This window comes from Mauremys mutica, chromosome 2 (assembly GCF_020497125.1).
Source record: "Mauremys mutica isolate MM-2020 ecotype Southern chromosome 2, ASM2049712v1, whole genome shotgun sequence".
NCBI classification, from domain to species: Eukaryota; Metazoa; Chordata; order Testudines; family Geoemydidae; genus Mauremys; species Mauremys mutica.
The window spans coordinates 257,992,669-258,011,584 of record NC_059073.1 but is presented as its reverse complement, the minus strand read 5'-3'; the positions used below and the strand labels follow the sequence as shown (position 1 = coordinate 258,011,584).

The window sequence follows — 18,916 nt, the reverse complement described above, 5'->3', positions numbered from 1 at the left end:
TCTCATAACTCAGCTGGGAGTGATTTTGCATGCTAGAGACTGTGTGTAACCAGAACAGGAGTGGTTGTTCTCACAGGGAAGCAATGTAAAAGGCTGGAGAATGGAGGGGACACAGCTGTTCAACAGTGCAGATTATACTCTGGGCAATGTCACAGCTGCCTACCACCAACCTCCACAGTGAGTCCAGTGCTCCACTGAGCTGTGTCACTCTTTCATCTCACTAGTAGCTTTCCTAACACACTTTCTCTACCTGCACTGAACCCTCTAGGTGGATAATCTGCCTCAGGAATTGTAAATCTGTTAACAGAAATCGACCTATGCTATGATGTTCAGATCTAAATCCAAGTTTTCCCAAAGTTTTGAGTCAGGCCCATTATACAGATAAATCCAAGCCAGAAAGTTTGGATCTGCATAAAATCTTTCCCAGAATTGGGGGATGGGTCTTGGAATAGGGGATGTAGTTCAGGCCCTTCTTTACTTTTTACAGAGGTCAGTGAAAGAAAAAAAATCTGGAATTGAAAAAAGTCATTTCATTTCTCCCCTGCTTAAGTTTTTCCTCCTTTGTGGCTTCTGACCAATTTCCACAACCAGCATTACAGCCCTGATCACACAAGGAAGTAAAAACAAATGGAGAATGGGGAAATACTTAAACAGAAAATTATTCAGATTATTTGTTTTTCTGCTGAAAACACTTTTAGATCAGTTTCACTTGAGCAGCTGGAGGTTTTTCAACATGACAATTATTTTGTTATGTGCTTTCTGTGGAAAGGAACATTTCCCAAATAAATACTACACTTTATCTCTTGACATCTGAAGAAAACAGCTGCAGGAAACTCATGTCAGATTCCTTAAAGTGAATGGGTAGAAAGCCACTTACCCCCAGTTGCCACAGTAATTTCACGTAGGAAATGTCCATAAAATGGAAAATCGAAGGACAGATTCACTCTCTGCAAGGAACAACACCAAAAAAGAAAAATCAATAATGTTAAGAATAGGAAGAGTAAAGTGAAGAGCCCTCCACTTCAAAATGTGATTAACCCATTTACTCCTGCCATTTTTAAAGCAGCCTTGCCATCCCTCATTGGAATCCCCAGTGGTTAAATTGGGGGAAAAATGTGTACGAGCTAAAGGCCTGAAAGCACATCACATGGATACATAGGATCTACACTACTGATTTAAAAAAAACATACAGCTCCGCGAAATAGATGATTCTATTCTGTGATGGGTAATCATCATGTTTGGGAAGGGTTTCCACTAAGCAAGTATCAGAGGGGGTAGCCGTGTTAGTCTGGATCTGTAAAAGCAGCAAAGAGTCTTGTGGCACCTTATAGACTAACATACGTTAACCACTAAGCAAGGTTATTTCTGCCTTTTTTCTTAGGATGACAACCATCATTATTTCAAGGCTATAATAGTATCTGAATATTACAACATACCCTAATATTTGTCCACTCCATCAATTGCAGGCAATGGTCTGTATTTAAAATATCCTTCAAACGTATTTTTCTAAGCCTACTTCTGTCTTGTTTATAATTTGTATACTACCTTTGGATTGAATTTGGCTCTGTTGCAAAAGGATTAGTTTCTCCAGCCATCAGAGATTTTTAATGACTTATTTGGCATGAAATTAATCACTGAAGATTACAGTGACTTGAAATTAGATTTTCTTTCTTCTTAAATGGAAACCAGAATTTTGAAGGGATTTGTTATTACTTTTTTTATTTACAACTGGAACAGCAAAATGCATTTTCATTGTGCTAACTGGACTATGTAGTCTCTCTCTCTCTCTCTCCCTCTCTCTATGTGTGTATATATATATATGCCATCTTGATTTGAAGTGTTCAGTTATATATATATATATATATATATATATATATATATATAATATATATATATATATATATAAACTGAACACTTGATTTGATTTATATATATATAAACTGAACACTTCAAATCAAGATGGCACATCTAATGACAGTATGTGAACTAACAAACTAAGTGTCCAATGAACCTTTCCAAATTATAGCTTTGCAAAATTACCTTTCTAGTTCATTATGACTTCAAGCTCCAAACAGTTACAAGTTGAAACAATAATGTTCAAGCTTTATTACATGTGTTCAGAACCCCCAAATTACAAAATGCATTAACACTGAGCTTTTAAGTAAATCTGAATCCTTGTTTTCCTGTACTAAAGAATGATGCTTAAGATGTCATCAGCATCTAAATTACTAAGTCTCGGCAAGATGTGTGAATTGACCTTTCATTGAGTAATGAAGGAGTTTCATCTCTGCACAAGGAGATGAGAGATGTTTCTGCCCAGCTCCAACTAGACCGCCCATTTGGCATTTTTAACACTATACTGGTTTCATGGTTTCTTATTTTTTCAAAAGTCATCACAGTGATCATTTGTAAGGAAGCATAAAGCTATGAACTAGTGTCAAGTACAACTATAGCTCACATTCCTTTTGCAAGATTAGAATTTTGACCTAACTATAATCAGTCTTTTAGAATTACTATTTTTTACCCTTTGAACTAAAAGTCTTGATCCCTGGGCTAGCAGAAAGCCGAGTGAAGTTTGAAAGCAATATTAAAAGCATAATTCATTAAAAAGGCTTTTAGTGTAGAGAGTCTTTTTTTAAATTTCCCCGTAAAAAAAATCTATGTAGGAGCTAGTTTGTAGAATGTGTCCAATTCCAGACTATCATTCCAGGCCAGCTGAGCCATGCAGCATATGTGGGTGCTGCTTGATCAAACATGCAAATACAAATCAATTACACACAGAGAAATAAAACCTTACCGGTAGAGTCATTGGTACTTATCCATCTTTTAGAGAGGACATAAAAAAGAAGTCTTGAGAGAAGTCTTAAAAACAATAGCAAAATCTATGCCTGGATTTTTATGTCTATAATTGAATTTTGTGGGCAAACATCAGTACACAGTTACTCTCTGAGGTGAATATGAAATGGATTAGTTAAACCACATTACATCCTTGTGTGGATGCTGTTAATCAGAATTAAAGGGACCTTAATTTGGTTTAGTTTATAAAATTTAATATGGTTTAACTAATCCACTTCAAATTCACATCTTTAGTTAATTTGGATTAATTCTCCTGGCTATTCACCATGTAGACAAGCTCTTATGGGCATGAGGAATCCACATCCCTGAGAGACCTAGCTATGATGACCTAATCCCTGGAGTGGACAGCTACTGCTTCTTGGGAAATGGATTACCTACACCAATCCAAAAACCCCTCTTGTTGTAGTGTAGTGTAGTGTCTACACTGAAGCACTATAGCAGCACAGCTGCTTCACTGCAGTTGTCCTGCTATAGCAGTTTAAGTATAGACATACACTTAGGACTGCTCTACACTAGGCAATTAGGTCAGTATAACTATGTTGCTCAGGGATGTGAAAAATCCACCCCCCTGAGTGACAAAGTTAAACTGACCTAACCCTCAGTGTAGACAGCACTAGGCCAATGGGAGATTTCTCCCACTGATCTAGCTATTGCCTCTCATGGAGGTGGAGTACCTATGCTGAAGGGAGAACCCCTCCTGCCGGCATAGGCAGTGTTTTCACTGAAGCACTACAGTATGGTGCAGCTTTGCCACTGCAGCATTTTAAGAGTCAGTCCATTATAAAAAAAAATAAAAAAAATAATAATTAGAGATATACCAATCTCCTAGAACTGACCTTGAAAGGACATTGAGTCCAGCCCCCTGCCTTCACTAGCAGGACCAATTTTTGCCTCAGATCCCTAAGTGGCCCCCTCAGGGATTAAACTCACAACCCAGGGTTTAGCAGGTCAATGCTCAAACCACTGAGCTATCCCTCCCCTCATTCTAAAGCTCTGGATTCACTCCCTCACAACTGTCACAAAATTTTGCTCTTGGACTGAAATTTCTCATGCTTAGCCACAACGGTCCAAGTTGAAACAAGTGTGCTTACAAGTTAACATGTGCATTCAGAGAAAAAATTAATGCCAGGTGAAGGCTACCAAACAATATTATGTAACATTTCTAATTTGAATTTAACCCTAGATTTAGGGCCCCAGCTATTGACAGAGTGTTTCTTGTTAGGAAAATATTTAACTCTGGGAAAAGCATTATTAGTTCTTTTGTACAAAGTTTGCATTTTTTCAGGTTTTTTTCCCAACTCAGGTGAAGCGAGTGCTCATGAGAAGAAGCCTCCGGCTGAGTAGCAAAACCATGAAAGATTCTTATTTGTGGCACACTCCCCCCTGTCCCCGCCCCAACTGACTTAGAATGTGTGCAGAAGTCACAGATAACTGATACAGAGCTTTATTAAATACATCCCATAAGATAGGGAACTATCTGAACGTCTTTATTTCCATTATCTCCAGCCCCTTACAGACTTTTTAGCTATACCTCTACCCTGATATAAAGCGACCTGATATAACATGAATTTGAATATAACGCGGTAAAGCAGTGCTGGGTGGGGGGGCTGCGCACTCCATCTGATCAAAGCAAGTTCGATATAATGCGATTTCACCTATAACATGGTAAGATTTTTTGGCTCCCAAGGACAGCGTTATATTGGGGTAGAGGTGTATTTATTTTCACCTTTTGGCTAGGCAAAACGTTGCTGAATGCTGTCGTCTGTCAGCCTAAATCTACTGGATGTATTACCTTCCTTGGTTTTTGAACTCTGAGCTAAATCCAACAGTGATTCTTCTATCTCCTGCTTCCCTCCGAGCTTGTCACCTTGCTGGTGGGTTTATTAGTTATGGGAAATAATATGACAGAACTCAGTGGAGAAAAGAATTTTAGCTTTGTTTTTGTTCTCTCAGCCTCCGAAGACTCCTCTTGCATGTTTAAGAACCACTGAGCTATCAAGCAAAGCCACCACTTGGAGTTTTTTCAACTGTCAGAACCTCATCTCATTGTTGCAACTAACTGGGTGGTAGATGAAGCAAGAACTCTGAGTCACAACACAGAATCTTAATTTTCCTTATTTAATTAACGCCAATATTGGCTCTTCTGTTCAGGAAGTTTCCAGTAGTTGGTCAGACATGGGAATACAACTTGGAAATCATGCAGCATCCAATTATAATTGTATGCTAGCTGCTTATTTTAGTATTCATGGTACAGGACAGTGTGATCGGAATTAGTCAAGGCAGAGTTCTAATCTAGAAATGGAATTACATCTGCCCTTTAGCTATCATCAGTTGACAAAAAAAGTTTAAATAATAGTATTTTGGCAAGAATTTAAGACTTCTCAAAAGGAAAATGTGGCTGGCACTTCATACAAATTTAAAGTGTAAACGGAAGTCTACTCCCTGTTGGGGTTAAACACAGGAGTTAAGCAATTTAATCTTGAGCCCGATCCTGATGTCAGTGAAGCCAGAGGCAAAATTCCCACTGACTTCGACAGCAGCGGGATTGCTTTGTGCATCACAGTTTTTGATCTAACCTTGAACACAACTAAGGTGAATTTTCAGTTCATCTGGAAAAAGTTCCTTGAGGAAAATATCCCCTGAGGGACACTTGCAGCAGATGCACTACAGCAACATGGATTCTTTTTATCACAGCATTGTACAGACATCCAGAGCTCTGAGCTATAACTGCAGAGGTGAACCGCCTTTAGTAGAAGTTGTCCTAGATAATTACTGATGTGTCAGTCATAGGAGAAAAATATCAATGCCAGTCAAAGAGGGAGAGTATCAATGTATAGCAAATCCCTTACTGCTGCTTGCCGATGGGTATTGGACAGAATCCCGTGGATCTTCACTTTGTCTTTTTCCATTTGGTCTATGTTCACCCACAAATCCCGGCTGATAGAATCAAATGGGCTGTATGTCCTGGAAGTATAATAATTATGATCTGTATCCTCCTGTGCGGGGGGAAACACACAAACAAAACCAAGTACAGATTAAAATGGAAAATGTCTCCCAAACATATCTAAATTTTGTCTTTGAAATACTAAGTTTTATTGTTCCTTAAAGCAACAAATAAGACCAAACTGTTTCTATGGCAAGTAAACTAATAAGGAAAAGGTACAAACTTTAAATCTAGTATAGTGTGTGTATATATATATATATATATATATATATATATATATATATATATATATATATATATATATATATATATATATAAAATAGGAGGCAAGTATTTGCCTTGCATGTTATAATCTTATTTTACAAATGAAATTTTAGTCATCCCCAAAACTCAGATATATAGCTGCTGTAAAGGGCTTACTGAAATCTGTGGGAAAATGAATGCTGACTTCCAAGTGAGTGATGGCCAGTAAATCCCCTGTAACAACTTCTCCACTTTAACAACAGCAACGAGCAGTACTACTTTCAGCTAATGGCTTTAAAATGATGGCATTTAATATGTTTTCTTTTATTGACCTGCTTTTTATTAGAATGCCCATTATTGATAATAAAAATTGGTCTTTGGTATGTGTCAGACTACTCTGCTATTTCATCTTAAATTAGCATGAGATTATTTTTTTTTGTACGTGTTCCACTCAATAAAGAGATCTAACTACTTAATGGATTCTGCTGTACCAAAGCCAGAATGTCCATCTCTCTAGTGTATGTTTATTAGAGGTATGAACTAGAGCTGTATGAATAACTGATTTTTTGGTTTGCTGGAAGTTCTGAAAAACGTCTTCCAGTTTACCAGAATCAAAGTTTGTGTGCGCGTGTCTGTATGACAAATCTGAAAAGTTGGAAACAATTTTTGGGGTCAAATTAAATATTTTGTTCAACTAGAAAATGAAACTTTTCATTTTGGGTATTTTAATAAAAGTGAAGGAAATGAGAGGCTACATTCACAAAAAAAATCCACAAAACCCAAACCAAATAAAAAAAACCCAGAGAGGAGGAGGCGTCCCTTATAACCTTTAACCTAGTGGTTAGAGCACTCAGCTGCGCTGTAGGAGATTCATGTCTGAATCCCTGCTCTGGAGCAAGAACTGTAACCCAGGTCTTCCCCAGCCCAGGTGAATACTCTAATCAGCAGGCAATGGAATCATTCTCACTCTCTTTCTGGCCAATGACTATTCAACAGTTTTATTCAAAGTAGAAGAGCTGCAAGAAGAGATTGAGAGGTACCTTCCCAGAATACCTTATAATTGCTTCTTTGTGAATGGTGGCAAACTTCCTTTGTGAATCTAGACTGAAAATGTGAAATGTTTCGTTTTGATTAAATAAATCATTTCAATTTTTGTTTTTTATGTAGTCCAAAACAATTTGCCAAAATTGACACCAATTCAGAAGTATGTTTCAGTTGACCTGAATCTGCATTTTGGGGGGAAAAAAAAGTCTCATCTGAAAAAATTCACCCAGTTCTAGGCTCTACTCCTATAAAATCGTAACTGTTCAGGGTAATAAATTACCATACATATGTTTTGAACTAAAATTCCCAGTTCTGCGGTTTCTAAACTGACAGTACTTAATGCTCATGCTTAAACATCCCCAGAAGCAAAGTCAAAGGTAAAATATGTGAGGACTGAATTTGCTATAATGGATCATACCATTAGGTGCACCAAGTTCTGCAGCTGCTTAAAACAGTGACAACTTTGTGATGTTTCAGAAGAAGTTCAGTGTCTATGTCCACTTCTGCAATGCTATCTATGGTGCACATGATGGCCAAGACACTCAAAAGTGACAAGTTGTTTTGAATGGCCAAGTTGAGCATCCACCACTCTGAAGTTCAAGACCCTTTCAAAGCATCTCAAGCTGAGCACCTAAAATCTGAGGCACTCAAATTCACTAGTCAATTTTGAAAATCTTGGCCAGTGAGCATAATAAAACAACTAGCCCAACAGTACCCCAGTGAGTAAAGTCATTTATGTTTCTAAGCTGCTTTGAGATCTTTGGATGGAAGCCTCAACAGAAGGGTTAAGTATTGGTAGTATAACATGCAGAAAAATGTAACACTCTACTCTGTGGCAATCAGCTTATGCCCAATAGCACAAAATTGTTACCTTTCTTCAGCACACACAAGATGTTGAAATTTGACATGATTACTTTTATGTGTGCACACACACGCACACACACACACACTTTGTAGTATAATAATGTTCAAAAGCCCCAGTCAGGATCAGGATCCCATTTTGCTGAGTGCTGTAGCATGGATTAAAACATAGTCCTTGGCCTGAAGAGTTTTCCATCTGCTTTAAGATAACATACAACAAGTGGCTTTAACAATCAATTGGAAAGGAAAGGTAGGATGGAGGTAACATGGATAGGAACAATGGGATAGAAGCAATGATAAAAATAGATCCATAATAATAATTAGCTCTTATATAGCACTTTAGAGAGGAGGTCAGTATTATTCTCCTCCCACACCCCCACATTTTTGCAGGTGGGGAAACAGAGGTACAGAGAGGGGAACTGTCTTGCCCAAATCATACAGCAGGTCTGTTACAAAGCCAGGAATAGAAGCTAGCTCTCCTGCATGCCATGCCAATGCTCCAGCCACTATACCACTAGCCATGCAACAACAACTAGTAGACTTCAAGATAATTGTATTTAAAAATAAATTATTCAGAGATAATTCTGGTGCTCTTGGCCAAATGGAGCTTAGGTTTAGAAGGGTCTTATAGGCAAGGATAAGAAGCTTGCATTCAGTGGAGTGGAGAAGCGAGGGGCTCAAAAAGTGGAGGAATGACATGACAGTGGGCCAGGAAGACAATCTTAGCAGTCATCTTTTGATTGGACCTCATGCAAAGGAGGTTGGTGTCAGGAAAGCTATATAGGAGGAGGCTGGAATATTCAGAACAGGAGATAAGGGCCTTTCACCCAGGCCAAATGCTGTACATTTGGCAGCATGTACAGCAAGAAAAGACCAGGGCTTAGAAACATTGTGGAGAAAGAAATGGAAAGATTTGGAAATGGCCTGGATGTACAGGTCTAGAGAAACGTTAAAGGGAAAACCCAAATTATGTGCTCAAGGGACTGGAAGATGGTGGGACTATCAATGACTTTATGGAGCTGGCTTCTGGCATTTTCCCTTCTAGCTTCACATTTTCTCCCCTTTACAAAGGAACTTGAGTTGTGATCCAAAGATTTTACAATCTGCACTTCTACTTGTGGATCTGCAACATCCATTGCAGCTGGATATCCATGTTTACAGCTGACACTAAAGAACTTTACAATTGCTGATAACTGCATGGCATCTGCAGAAGAATGGAAACCAGTGGACTTGGGGATCTAATTGGATTAGATAGTCCTGCTAATATGACAGCTGCTACCTTGTAGGATGCCTAAAAGGAGGAGGATCAGAGGGATGGAAAACAAAGGTGCTTGAGTGACAGCAAGAGACTGAACTTATCTAATGTTCCTGTTTCTTTTTCTTTCTCTTTAATTGTTTTCCTTTGTCACAAATTGTTGTAACTGTCAGAAATAATTTAAATGAAGGAGGTTTACTGTCTACTTCTAGTTGTGACAGGATCACACACGTCTTGCCTCAATAGCAGCAAGAAATAGCGTGACAGGATTACATACTTCTGTTTCCAGTTTTCTTCACCAAGCAAAGTAATTGAATCTTACTATTGAAATATGCTAGACTTAGAGTAAATTAAAACCATTAGCATTAATTTCAAACTTTCTCTAGTCAAAGGACAGCCTAGAGTAGATCAAAAGCAAATGCTTTGGAAGATAGGATTAAAATTCAAAATGATCTGGACAAACTGGAGAAATGGTCTGAAGTAAATAGGATGAAATTCAATAACGACAAATGCGAAGTACTCCACTTAAGAAGGAACAGTCAGTTACACACATACAAAATGGGAAATGACTGCCTAGGAAGGAGTACTGTGGTAAGGGATCTGGAGGTCACAGTATATCAGAAGCTAAATATGAAGTCAACAGTGTAACACTGTTGTAAAAAATGCGAACATCATTCTGGGATGTATTAGCAGGAGTATTGTAAGCAAGACATGAGAAGTAATTATTCCGCTCTACTCTGCGCTGATTAGGCCTCAACTGGAGTATTGTGTCTAGTTCTGGGCACCATATTTCAGGAAAGATGTGGACAAATTGGAGAAAGTCCAGAGAAGAGCAACAAAAATGATTAAAGGTCTAGAAAACATGACTTATCAGCTATTTGTCATTGTGTTATGTGGTGTTGTGGTCAATTCATATGCTATTTCATATATAATCAATGTATGTTAAATAGATTTAAATTGTAGGTCTATAGAAATATAAGGATGACAAGTATTTAGGAATGATGAGTGTTTATTAGGTATATAAGTAAAGCACTGCTGAAAAGCAAAGCCTACAGGCTCAGACCTCTAAGATTTTAGCTTAGCCAGACTAGGCCATAGGCTTAAGAATGCTTGACATGAGTGAGCAACCAAGGAATAACTCTATGCAAGGAAGGTCACAAGATTACTGTAAAAAAATGTGCCAATAGGTGATGTTATGGAACAGTAGATTGCAATAGACCGCAATATATTGTCCAAGACCACAAGACACCTGATTGTAACATCTTTGAATGTTCTGTCCTGACTACAAGTTGCCAAGGACACATGTTGTGCATAGATTCTAATGACAATAAGAGGAACTAAGAACAACTTATGAAAAATGGGACACCTCGATATTCATGGGGGATGGAAGTACAGATAAGGAAAAGAGGGTTGAAACCCTCATGCATATGCATATGTTGTTAGGTGTGGTCATAACAACAAGATAAGAGAGGTTCCCTGGTTGGATAAAAGTGGGAAGACCCCAAAGGATGACCCATGAGAAACCCTAGCAGGAACAATCCCTCTGTTGATGATCGTCTATTGAGAGATCCATCGGACTCTGCAATATCTTTGAGGATGTGAGTATGACTACAGTCTTAGTCACAGCATGCTTTTTTGTAGGATTTATATATGCACAGGTAATTGTAACATTACTTATTGCTTTAATAAAACTTGTAGTACTGTTAAGACTTTGTATTTGTGACTGTTTCTGTGGTCACTATCTTTGGACTTCCTGTGTTCCTAGAGCCTTCAAATTTGAGAAAATCACCAGAGGTAATTTTCACTCTGTTGAACTTGTAACTGTAACAACAGGAGCTGAACCCATGGTAGTTTAATACAAAATTACTAAATTCAATTTAAATAAATAAAAATGCTAAAGGGAAATATACTGACCATAAGTTTTGCTTTATATGGAAATGACAACTTATTAGCAGTTGTTACTGATGCACTTCACTCACAGCTGTTGCAGATGGAGGTACTTTATGGTTATCTTCTGATATACCCTATATGCCAAAGTGCATTATCTTCAGTGATGACATTTAATAAGCAATTCCTAATATCCTCAAAAGCTCCAGGTTTGTAATAAAAGTAAACATAAGTAAAACCATACTATCAGAAAGTACTTTTCTTTTCGAGTGGTTAGAGTCAAGAGTTATTACTGTTATGGTAGATGATTTAAAAAAGGGACCGTAAATTTAAAGCTTCCAAGACTAATTCATCATTCAGATGACATAATTTTTCCACAGAAGGTAAAATTTAGGTTAATAGCATCATAGAGACCCAAGGAAGAGATCAATTCCAGAGATAAACAAGGATAAGGGATTACAAAATAACTATTGCATTATTTATCTTAAGTAAAGCTAATTTGCAGTTAAAGCTCCACAAGGACTTTATTTATTGACAATTTCTAATAACTGATCAAAACTATTCCATTTACTGTCTCTAGCAACCAAATGACTACACAGCCGCCCCCCCCTCTCCCTCCCCCAAGGCTGTAATATTAAGGGCAAATAACTGCTTTATAAGAGTATTTTAAATGGTACCTTGATCCATGCTAAAAGGAAAATCTTTTAACGTCTTGCAATCAAACATTAATTATAGCCTTCAACAACCAAGTCAATGTGTATAGAATAATTGATGTATAAGTAGCTATTAAGTTTTGTGTAACAAAAACCAGTCTTATGCACTGCCATAATTCAGATACATGAACTTCATGTATTTCTAAAGAAAAAATAAAATTGTTTCAACAGGGATGATGTAAGGAAACCAGCATCTGCCCTTTCAGCAAAGGGTCTAAATTCATTCTAAACATCTTTCTCACAGACAACATTCTGTGACTACACTGTTAAATGCCCTTTTATTGTAATCCCCATTTCTACTATTTGTAAATCTTACAGTGGCTGGACTTGAGCAGCTGAAAAAGAATGGTGTAGATAGCCTAACATTAGTTCTGGTAGAACTCCAGCGCCCCTTTTATTTTTTTTTATTTTTGGTAAATTAGAGAATCCTGGTTCTATTCCACGTTCCTACATCACATAATTTGATACATATACTTCCAGTAAAGAAATCAGCACAAAGATTGCTGGCCTTAATACAGTGCCCAGCTAATGAATAATGTTTTTTTTGTATCAACAAGCATCTATGGCTTATCATTTTTATTCTCTGATTTATGGTTCTCTGTCAATAGTATATCTTTTTTGTAATACATTCTATTAATAGAGTCTAGATATATAGGAACATCAAAAAGCACTATATTAGAATTGATGCTAGTGCTGGGTTCAGACATTGTATTTTTTAAAATGTATTATTATTTATTTCCTTAGCTTTCTGAGACATGAGCATGTAAGTCTGCAGACCTTGTAAAAATCAGTGATGGGAATATAAAAGCAATGTAGCTATTAAGGAATCAGAGCAAACTTTAAAAATATTTCAAATGCAGTAAAAGCTTGACAGAAAATAAACAACATGCAGAGAAAGATGCCAACTCTTGTTTCATCTAATTTCTTGTAGGAGCAAAAAATGGAAGATTTCTAGCGAGTTAATATTTGAACACTATTTTCGGAGGTACTTTTTTTTGTCCACCTCATCTAGAGCAGTAGCCTTGTCCATAAATATGCTGTAAGAGATAGCTTCCCCAGATTATTGCATACAGCTTTTATCAAAATGATTTCCCCAGACTTTTTCAGTTTGGTTGGTGGGATTATTGCATTAACCATATTTCAACTGGTGCGATATATAAAGGGGATGCCGAACAGAAACTTCCATCATATTTCTTCCCTGCTTCATGAACAACTTATTTGTCACCACTGTTAATTACATAAATCATTAACAATTCATCTTTGTTGGAGTTGCACTCTTCCTACTGTGTGTAAACAAAAAAACCAAAAACACATAAAATTTAATTTCACAGTGTTTTGACCAGTGAAGTTGCATGGTGACCTATACAATTCTTGTAGTCTTACTGGGTCTGATTTATTCAGAAGCGTTGAACACCTGTAATTCCCATTGTAGTGAATGAGTGTTCAGTGCCATTGCAGATCATACTTGTCCTGTATTTGTCAAATTAAATAACAGAACACACAGACCATATGGTGCATGTACAAATGCATCAGAATATAATCTAAATACCACAAAACCATTTTCCTATTCCAGAAAAAAATTAGTCTCCTTTCACAGATTAAGATTTCCAATGTGTGGCAGAGAATTAGGTGAGCTTATTGGACAAAACAAACAGTCCACACCCAATTATTAAGCTTACTCAGCGTTAATGTTTTTTTAAGAAAAAATTGAGGGCAATATATCACCACCTTATTCAAATATGAAGTATAAGTAAAATAGAGCAGGATAGGCTAGTGATCAGTTACCCAGTCCTGGGGTGCAGGTAGGCTGTTTCTGTTATCAGGTCCATAGTCACTTGGCTGTATAGATCCTGCGTTGTTCCCTCGGGGTGAGTAATTAACACTCTTTTATCACTTATACACCTACATAACTCATACATCACACACGAGCCATCCTTGTTCTTGCATGTATTACCTAACTGATCACTCATCACCCTTATCCATACCTGGTATATTTCAAGTTATATACAGCCTGCATTTTCATAATCACAGACAACACTCTTTTCCTGACTGGGTTACACTTTCTTAGCATACCTTGGTTACGCACCCCTCCACTCATATTATCTAGATAGCTTATTTCATTGCGCCAGGCGTTTTCCTGTTTTTCTCGAATTTAAGTATTCTTGTGGCCTTGTCCTTATCATTACCACTTCGGGTGTGGTGTAATGGTCCTTGGCACCTAGACTATCAATCATTGTAGCAAGTTTACTTATATAACTTCTTTTTAGTTATTATCTGTACATGACCTTCCAACACTTTGATTTTTTAAAAAGCTGTTACAACTAACCATGCATGATGTTCATATCTGTAATATTTCAATGTAATAACCACTTAATGGCTCCAAAATATATTCAGATTGCTAGTTAGGTCTCTGGCCAAGGAAGCAAGTGAAATGAGAAACTAGTTAACCTGTAAATTATCAGCAAATAGGACAGAAAAGCAACTTCCATTTGGATGTACAGACACCATGAGCTGGTTACAATATAATCACTTGTGACTTGGTAGGAAGAGTCAGAGCATGTGCAGATACAGAAATCATCTGAGAATTCTTTAATTAAGAAACTATCACTCAGTATTGATTGTTCCTTTAACTCTTTTCCCTTGATTAATTATTATTATTAGTTTAGTTTAATTTTTTGAAGTGAACTTGTCTATTTACAGGTGCCTTACTGACAGCCATGGAGGTCGGAATTATCTGTTTATCCTCAGGACAGATAATGCATGGGAAATATTGATGCTGCCCTACCAATCTGCCTCATGTCAGAATTGAAGGAACCACCCTTTAGGAATGAGAGGATAAGTCTCCCTATCCCCCTAAGAAACTGATCCACAGCATACTGAAATCAACGGGAAACTTGAGAGTACTTGCTCTCTCTGTGCTGAGTATAGAAATTGGTGCCAATCAGTGACAATGCAGGGATAGTTTTTGTGACGTGGAGACTTATATTCAAGAACCTAGACTAAGCATACTAACTATACTTTTCAAACTCATAAGGTATTAACCCAACACGAGGTAAATATTTTGGACCTCATTGAGCTGGTTAAAGATGAATTAATCCAGAAGTTAGTGGTTGCCTAGGGAACAAGTGATCATGACCTGATTATATTCAATATAGGCAAACAGAGGATGGTACCAATCAGAAACATGAATACTTGGTGGTTCAGAAGGCATAATTTTTCAAAGTTGTAGAAAATTATGAGTGAAATTGAGTAGGAGGAAAAATGTAGACAACAAATTTTAACTGAAAATTGAGAGGTCTTTAAGAAAAGTTTCAGATGGCCAAAAGGCCACAAATCCACAATCAAGAAAGATAACAGCTTTTGGTTGAGTGGCAAAGTGAAGGCAGCAATTAGACATAAAAAAGACAATCTATAACAAATGGAAAAAATGAGGAAGAGATAGCAATCAATATAAATTAGATGTTATAATGTGCAGAAAATTGATAAGGAAAGCTAAAGACAGGGGAAAGTCTTTGGCTTGCAAGCCTAAGGACAATGAAAGATTATTTTTTTTAAATATATTAGGAACAAAAGAATTTTTAGCAATGGTATAAGTCGATTACTACATGGAGCATGTAAAATTGTTAATAAAGATCAAGAGAAGGCAGAAGTGTTAAATAAATAATTCTATTTTATATTTGAAAGGGAGGAGGAGAAGGAGAATGTGCTTGTATCACGAGTACAGTGAATTATTTTCCACTAGAAACCCTGTTTTACCCACATTCTGCCATTATTTCATGTTATAGCAATCTTGGATGACCTAGCACATGTTCTTCATTTTAAGAACACTTTCACTGACAATCTGACAAAATGCAAAGACCCAAGATTTAAGAATCTGAAGTGCCTTCCAAAATCTGAGCGGGATGAGGTGTGGAGCATGCTTTCAGATGTCATAAAAGAGCAACATTCTGATGCAGAAACTACAGAACCCAAATCACCAAAAAATAAAATCAACCTTCTGCTGGTGGCATCTGACTCAGATGCTGAAAATGAACATGTATCAAACTCATAAGGTATTAACCCAACACGAGGTAAATATTTTGGACCTCATTGAGCTGGTTAAAGATGAATTAATCCAGAAGTTAGTGGTTGCCTAGGGAACAAGTGATCATGACCTCACTGCTTTGGATCGCTATTGAGCAGAACCCATCATCAGCATGGATGCATGTCCTCTAGAACGATGGCTGAAGCATGAAGAGGCATATGAATCTTTAGCGCATCTGGCATGTAAATATCTTGTGACGCCGGCTACAACAGTGCCATGCAAATGCCTGGTTTGCAGGTGACACTGTAAACAAGAAGCAGGCAGCATTATCATCTGAAAATGTAAACAAACTTGTTTGTCTCAGTGATTGGCTGAACAAGGAGTATGACTTATTGGACTTGTAGGCTCTAAAGTTTTACATTGTTTTATTTTTGAATGCAGGGTTTTTTTCATACATAATTCTACATTTGTAAGTTCAACTTTCATGATAAAGGGATTCCACTACAGTACTTGTATTAGGTGAATTGAAAAATACAATTTCTTTTGTTTTTTACAGTGAAAATACTTGTAATAAAAAAATAAATATAAAGCGAGCACTGAACACTGTATTCTGTGTTGTAATTGAAATCAGTATATTTGAAAATGTAGAAAACATCCAAAATATTTAAATGAATGGTATTCTATTATTGTTAAGCAGTGCGATTAATCATAATTAATTTTTTTAATTGCTTGACAGATGAAACAAAGCACAACTTCCCAAAAGATTCAAAGGGAGGTCTCATCAATTGCTAAAGCACTAAGTTCAAATCGCAAGATGGAACATGCTGTCTTATTAAGACCTTTTAAAAAACATTTTGACTACATCATTAATGAAAATTGGTTTACCACTTCCAGGAGCATGCTATTCTGATATAGCTGAAAGGATAACTTCACAGAAGATAGTGAAAGAGCTGGTTTTTTTAAGATACAATAAATATTCTCATATATAACTAATTGGTACTGTGTATGGATTTATACCATACATGGAAATCCACAACATTTTCCACTTATGACTATAAGACTTTCATGTGGACTTTTTTCACTTTTAATGAATAACTTTTTTCTAACAATCTGAGTGTTCTAGTCTCCATGCTGTTAGATGAAGAGACTGAAGATCCAGGTGTTAAACTATCCCGTGTTGTTGCGACAAGAAGTCCGGTACTTATGGTAGAGGCTCTACTAGTCCTCTCGATAGGCAGATTAAGTCTGGGGATCATTTCTGTCTGGTCTATGGTTTCACATTTTTCCCCAACTGTGGACCCCAAGATAACATTTATAGAGATGCTCATGAAAGCTCTTCTCTTCACAATGATCCCTCATATAAGTTATTCTCACATAGGGGCAGGGAACGCTTTATATACGGACTTACAGGGCAGTTTTTCCCCCACCACTACAGAAATGAAAGATATGGGAATAGTCTGTGCCTGTATACTACAAGAGGAACAGTATGTGTTTTCACTCTACGGAACCCCTATTTAGGGCATGGGAAAAACACCAAGAGTAGGGGAAGCAGGGGCAGGCTGCTCCAGGATCTTTCTGTAGGCCTAAGGAGACTCCTGTGGCGCCAACTCAGTGCCTGAATCTGCTGCTCTCTGTTTTACTCTGCCGATGGAAGCAAAGTGGAGCACTTAGAGTCCAAGTCATAAATTTGAAAAAGAAATTAACACTAAAAATCAATGACATCTCACAAGAGTTTCTTCACATTTCATATGTAGGAGAAGTGTACCGAAATCTGTGAAAGATGTGGCTGAGAGGCAGTCGGTTACTGACTAGTGTCTCCAAAAGCAAAAGCGGTATTGTGTATCTAAACTTCTTTCATATATTTGCTCTAAAAACCATGTGTGCACTGTTTAACGAGACAGGATTTATAAAAGGCCATAGCTTCATTCTATGCTTACACAAGCAAAAACCACTGCAGTCCTGATCTAATTCCCACTGGAATCAACAAAAAACTTTTCACCATCTTCAGTAAAATTAGATCAGACCCCAAGTGCTGAAGTTTTTTACTACTAGCCATTTGAGCACAACTTAATGAGGCATCAGCAGAAACCCTTCAAAAACTAAACATTTTTAGTCCATTTTTTGGTAATTTTTTACAGAAACGCACTAGATCTTTCTACAATATCACGTTCACCTAGTAGAAGTAGATAAACCCAGTGGCCTCTGGTTTTTGCAGAGCCTATCAGTAATAATTACATGTTCGTATATGTATCTAAACCACCACAGTGTCTGTTGTATAAATCAAAGCAGTAGAAATCTAGTAAGAATGGCTGTTCTCATGTGATTTCCACCATTACCAGCCACTCATGGAAGTGGAGGCTGGCTGGTCCTCATCACATCTGTTAGAAGACAGAGGGCATCACAGGATGAGGCCTAGATAGGTTTTATTGTGGATGCAACTGCATCAAGGGTTCTACTTTCAAACACTGATCTGATTGAATCCAAGAGGGATATGAATCTGATATTTTCAATCCACACTCCATTGGTTTCATTTTAAAAAATGTTTGCATCCAAACTATAAAGTCTTTGTTACCTAAAGACACTTTGGTAATTTATGTGAGGGGAGGTGGCAGTCCTACAGCACTCCTACCAGAGAAATTACAAATGGCAACCCTGTTGGCAGTCCCATCAGAGAAGTGTCCGACTGAATTACTTTCTCACTCTTAGAACTAGTTCCTCAAGCTCAGAGTTGAGCTATACCATTCACTGGATAATGTAGAAGAATTCATACCATTGTCTGTACTGTCTCAACAGAAGGACAACTTTTTGGGAGGAGTTGGGGGGGGGGAGTAGGGAGTAAAATGGGGGCGGGGGAAGAGTCACACAAAACAAACCATTTTAAGTGGGACCTCCAGACAGAAAATTATTAGACTTTGGTGGTTCTAACTTTGCTCTTCCCTTCAGGCCAGTCTTACCCTCTATGTATTATATATGTATACAAGACTTTCGTTTCCACAACTCTCAATCTAGCACTGCATTCACTTTAATTTTAAAATGATGAATCAAAGAATGAAAAATTCAAGGCTCTTAAATTTCAAATATCAGTAAGC

At 37.3% G+C, this 18,916-nt stretch overlaps 1 protein-coding gene across 5 annotated transcripts in view; it reads right to left on the bottom strand.

Annotated features, from left to right (window-relative positions):
* The window catches only part of PLXDC2 (plexin domain containing 2), a 392,323-nt gene that overhangs the window by 172,999 nt on the left and 200,408 nt on the right, over positions 1 to 18,916 (bottom strand). For all 5 annotated transcript variants that reach the window (XM_045007165.1, XM_045007166.1, XM_045007168.1 and 2 more), the window contains exons 3-4: positions 5,706 to 5,852; positions 878 to 947 (exon numbers count right to left, since the gene is read on the bottom strand). In XM_045007165.1, the coding sequence (XP_044863100.1) occupies positions 878 to 947; positions 5,706 to 5,852 (217 nt within the window). The remainder of the gene's footprint in view (positions 1 to 877; positions 948 to 5,705; positions 5,853 to 18,916) is intronic.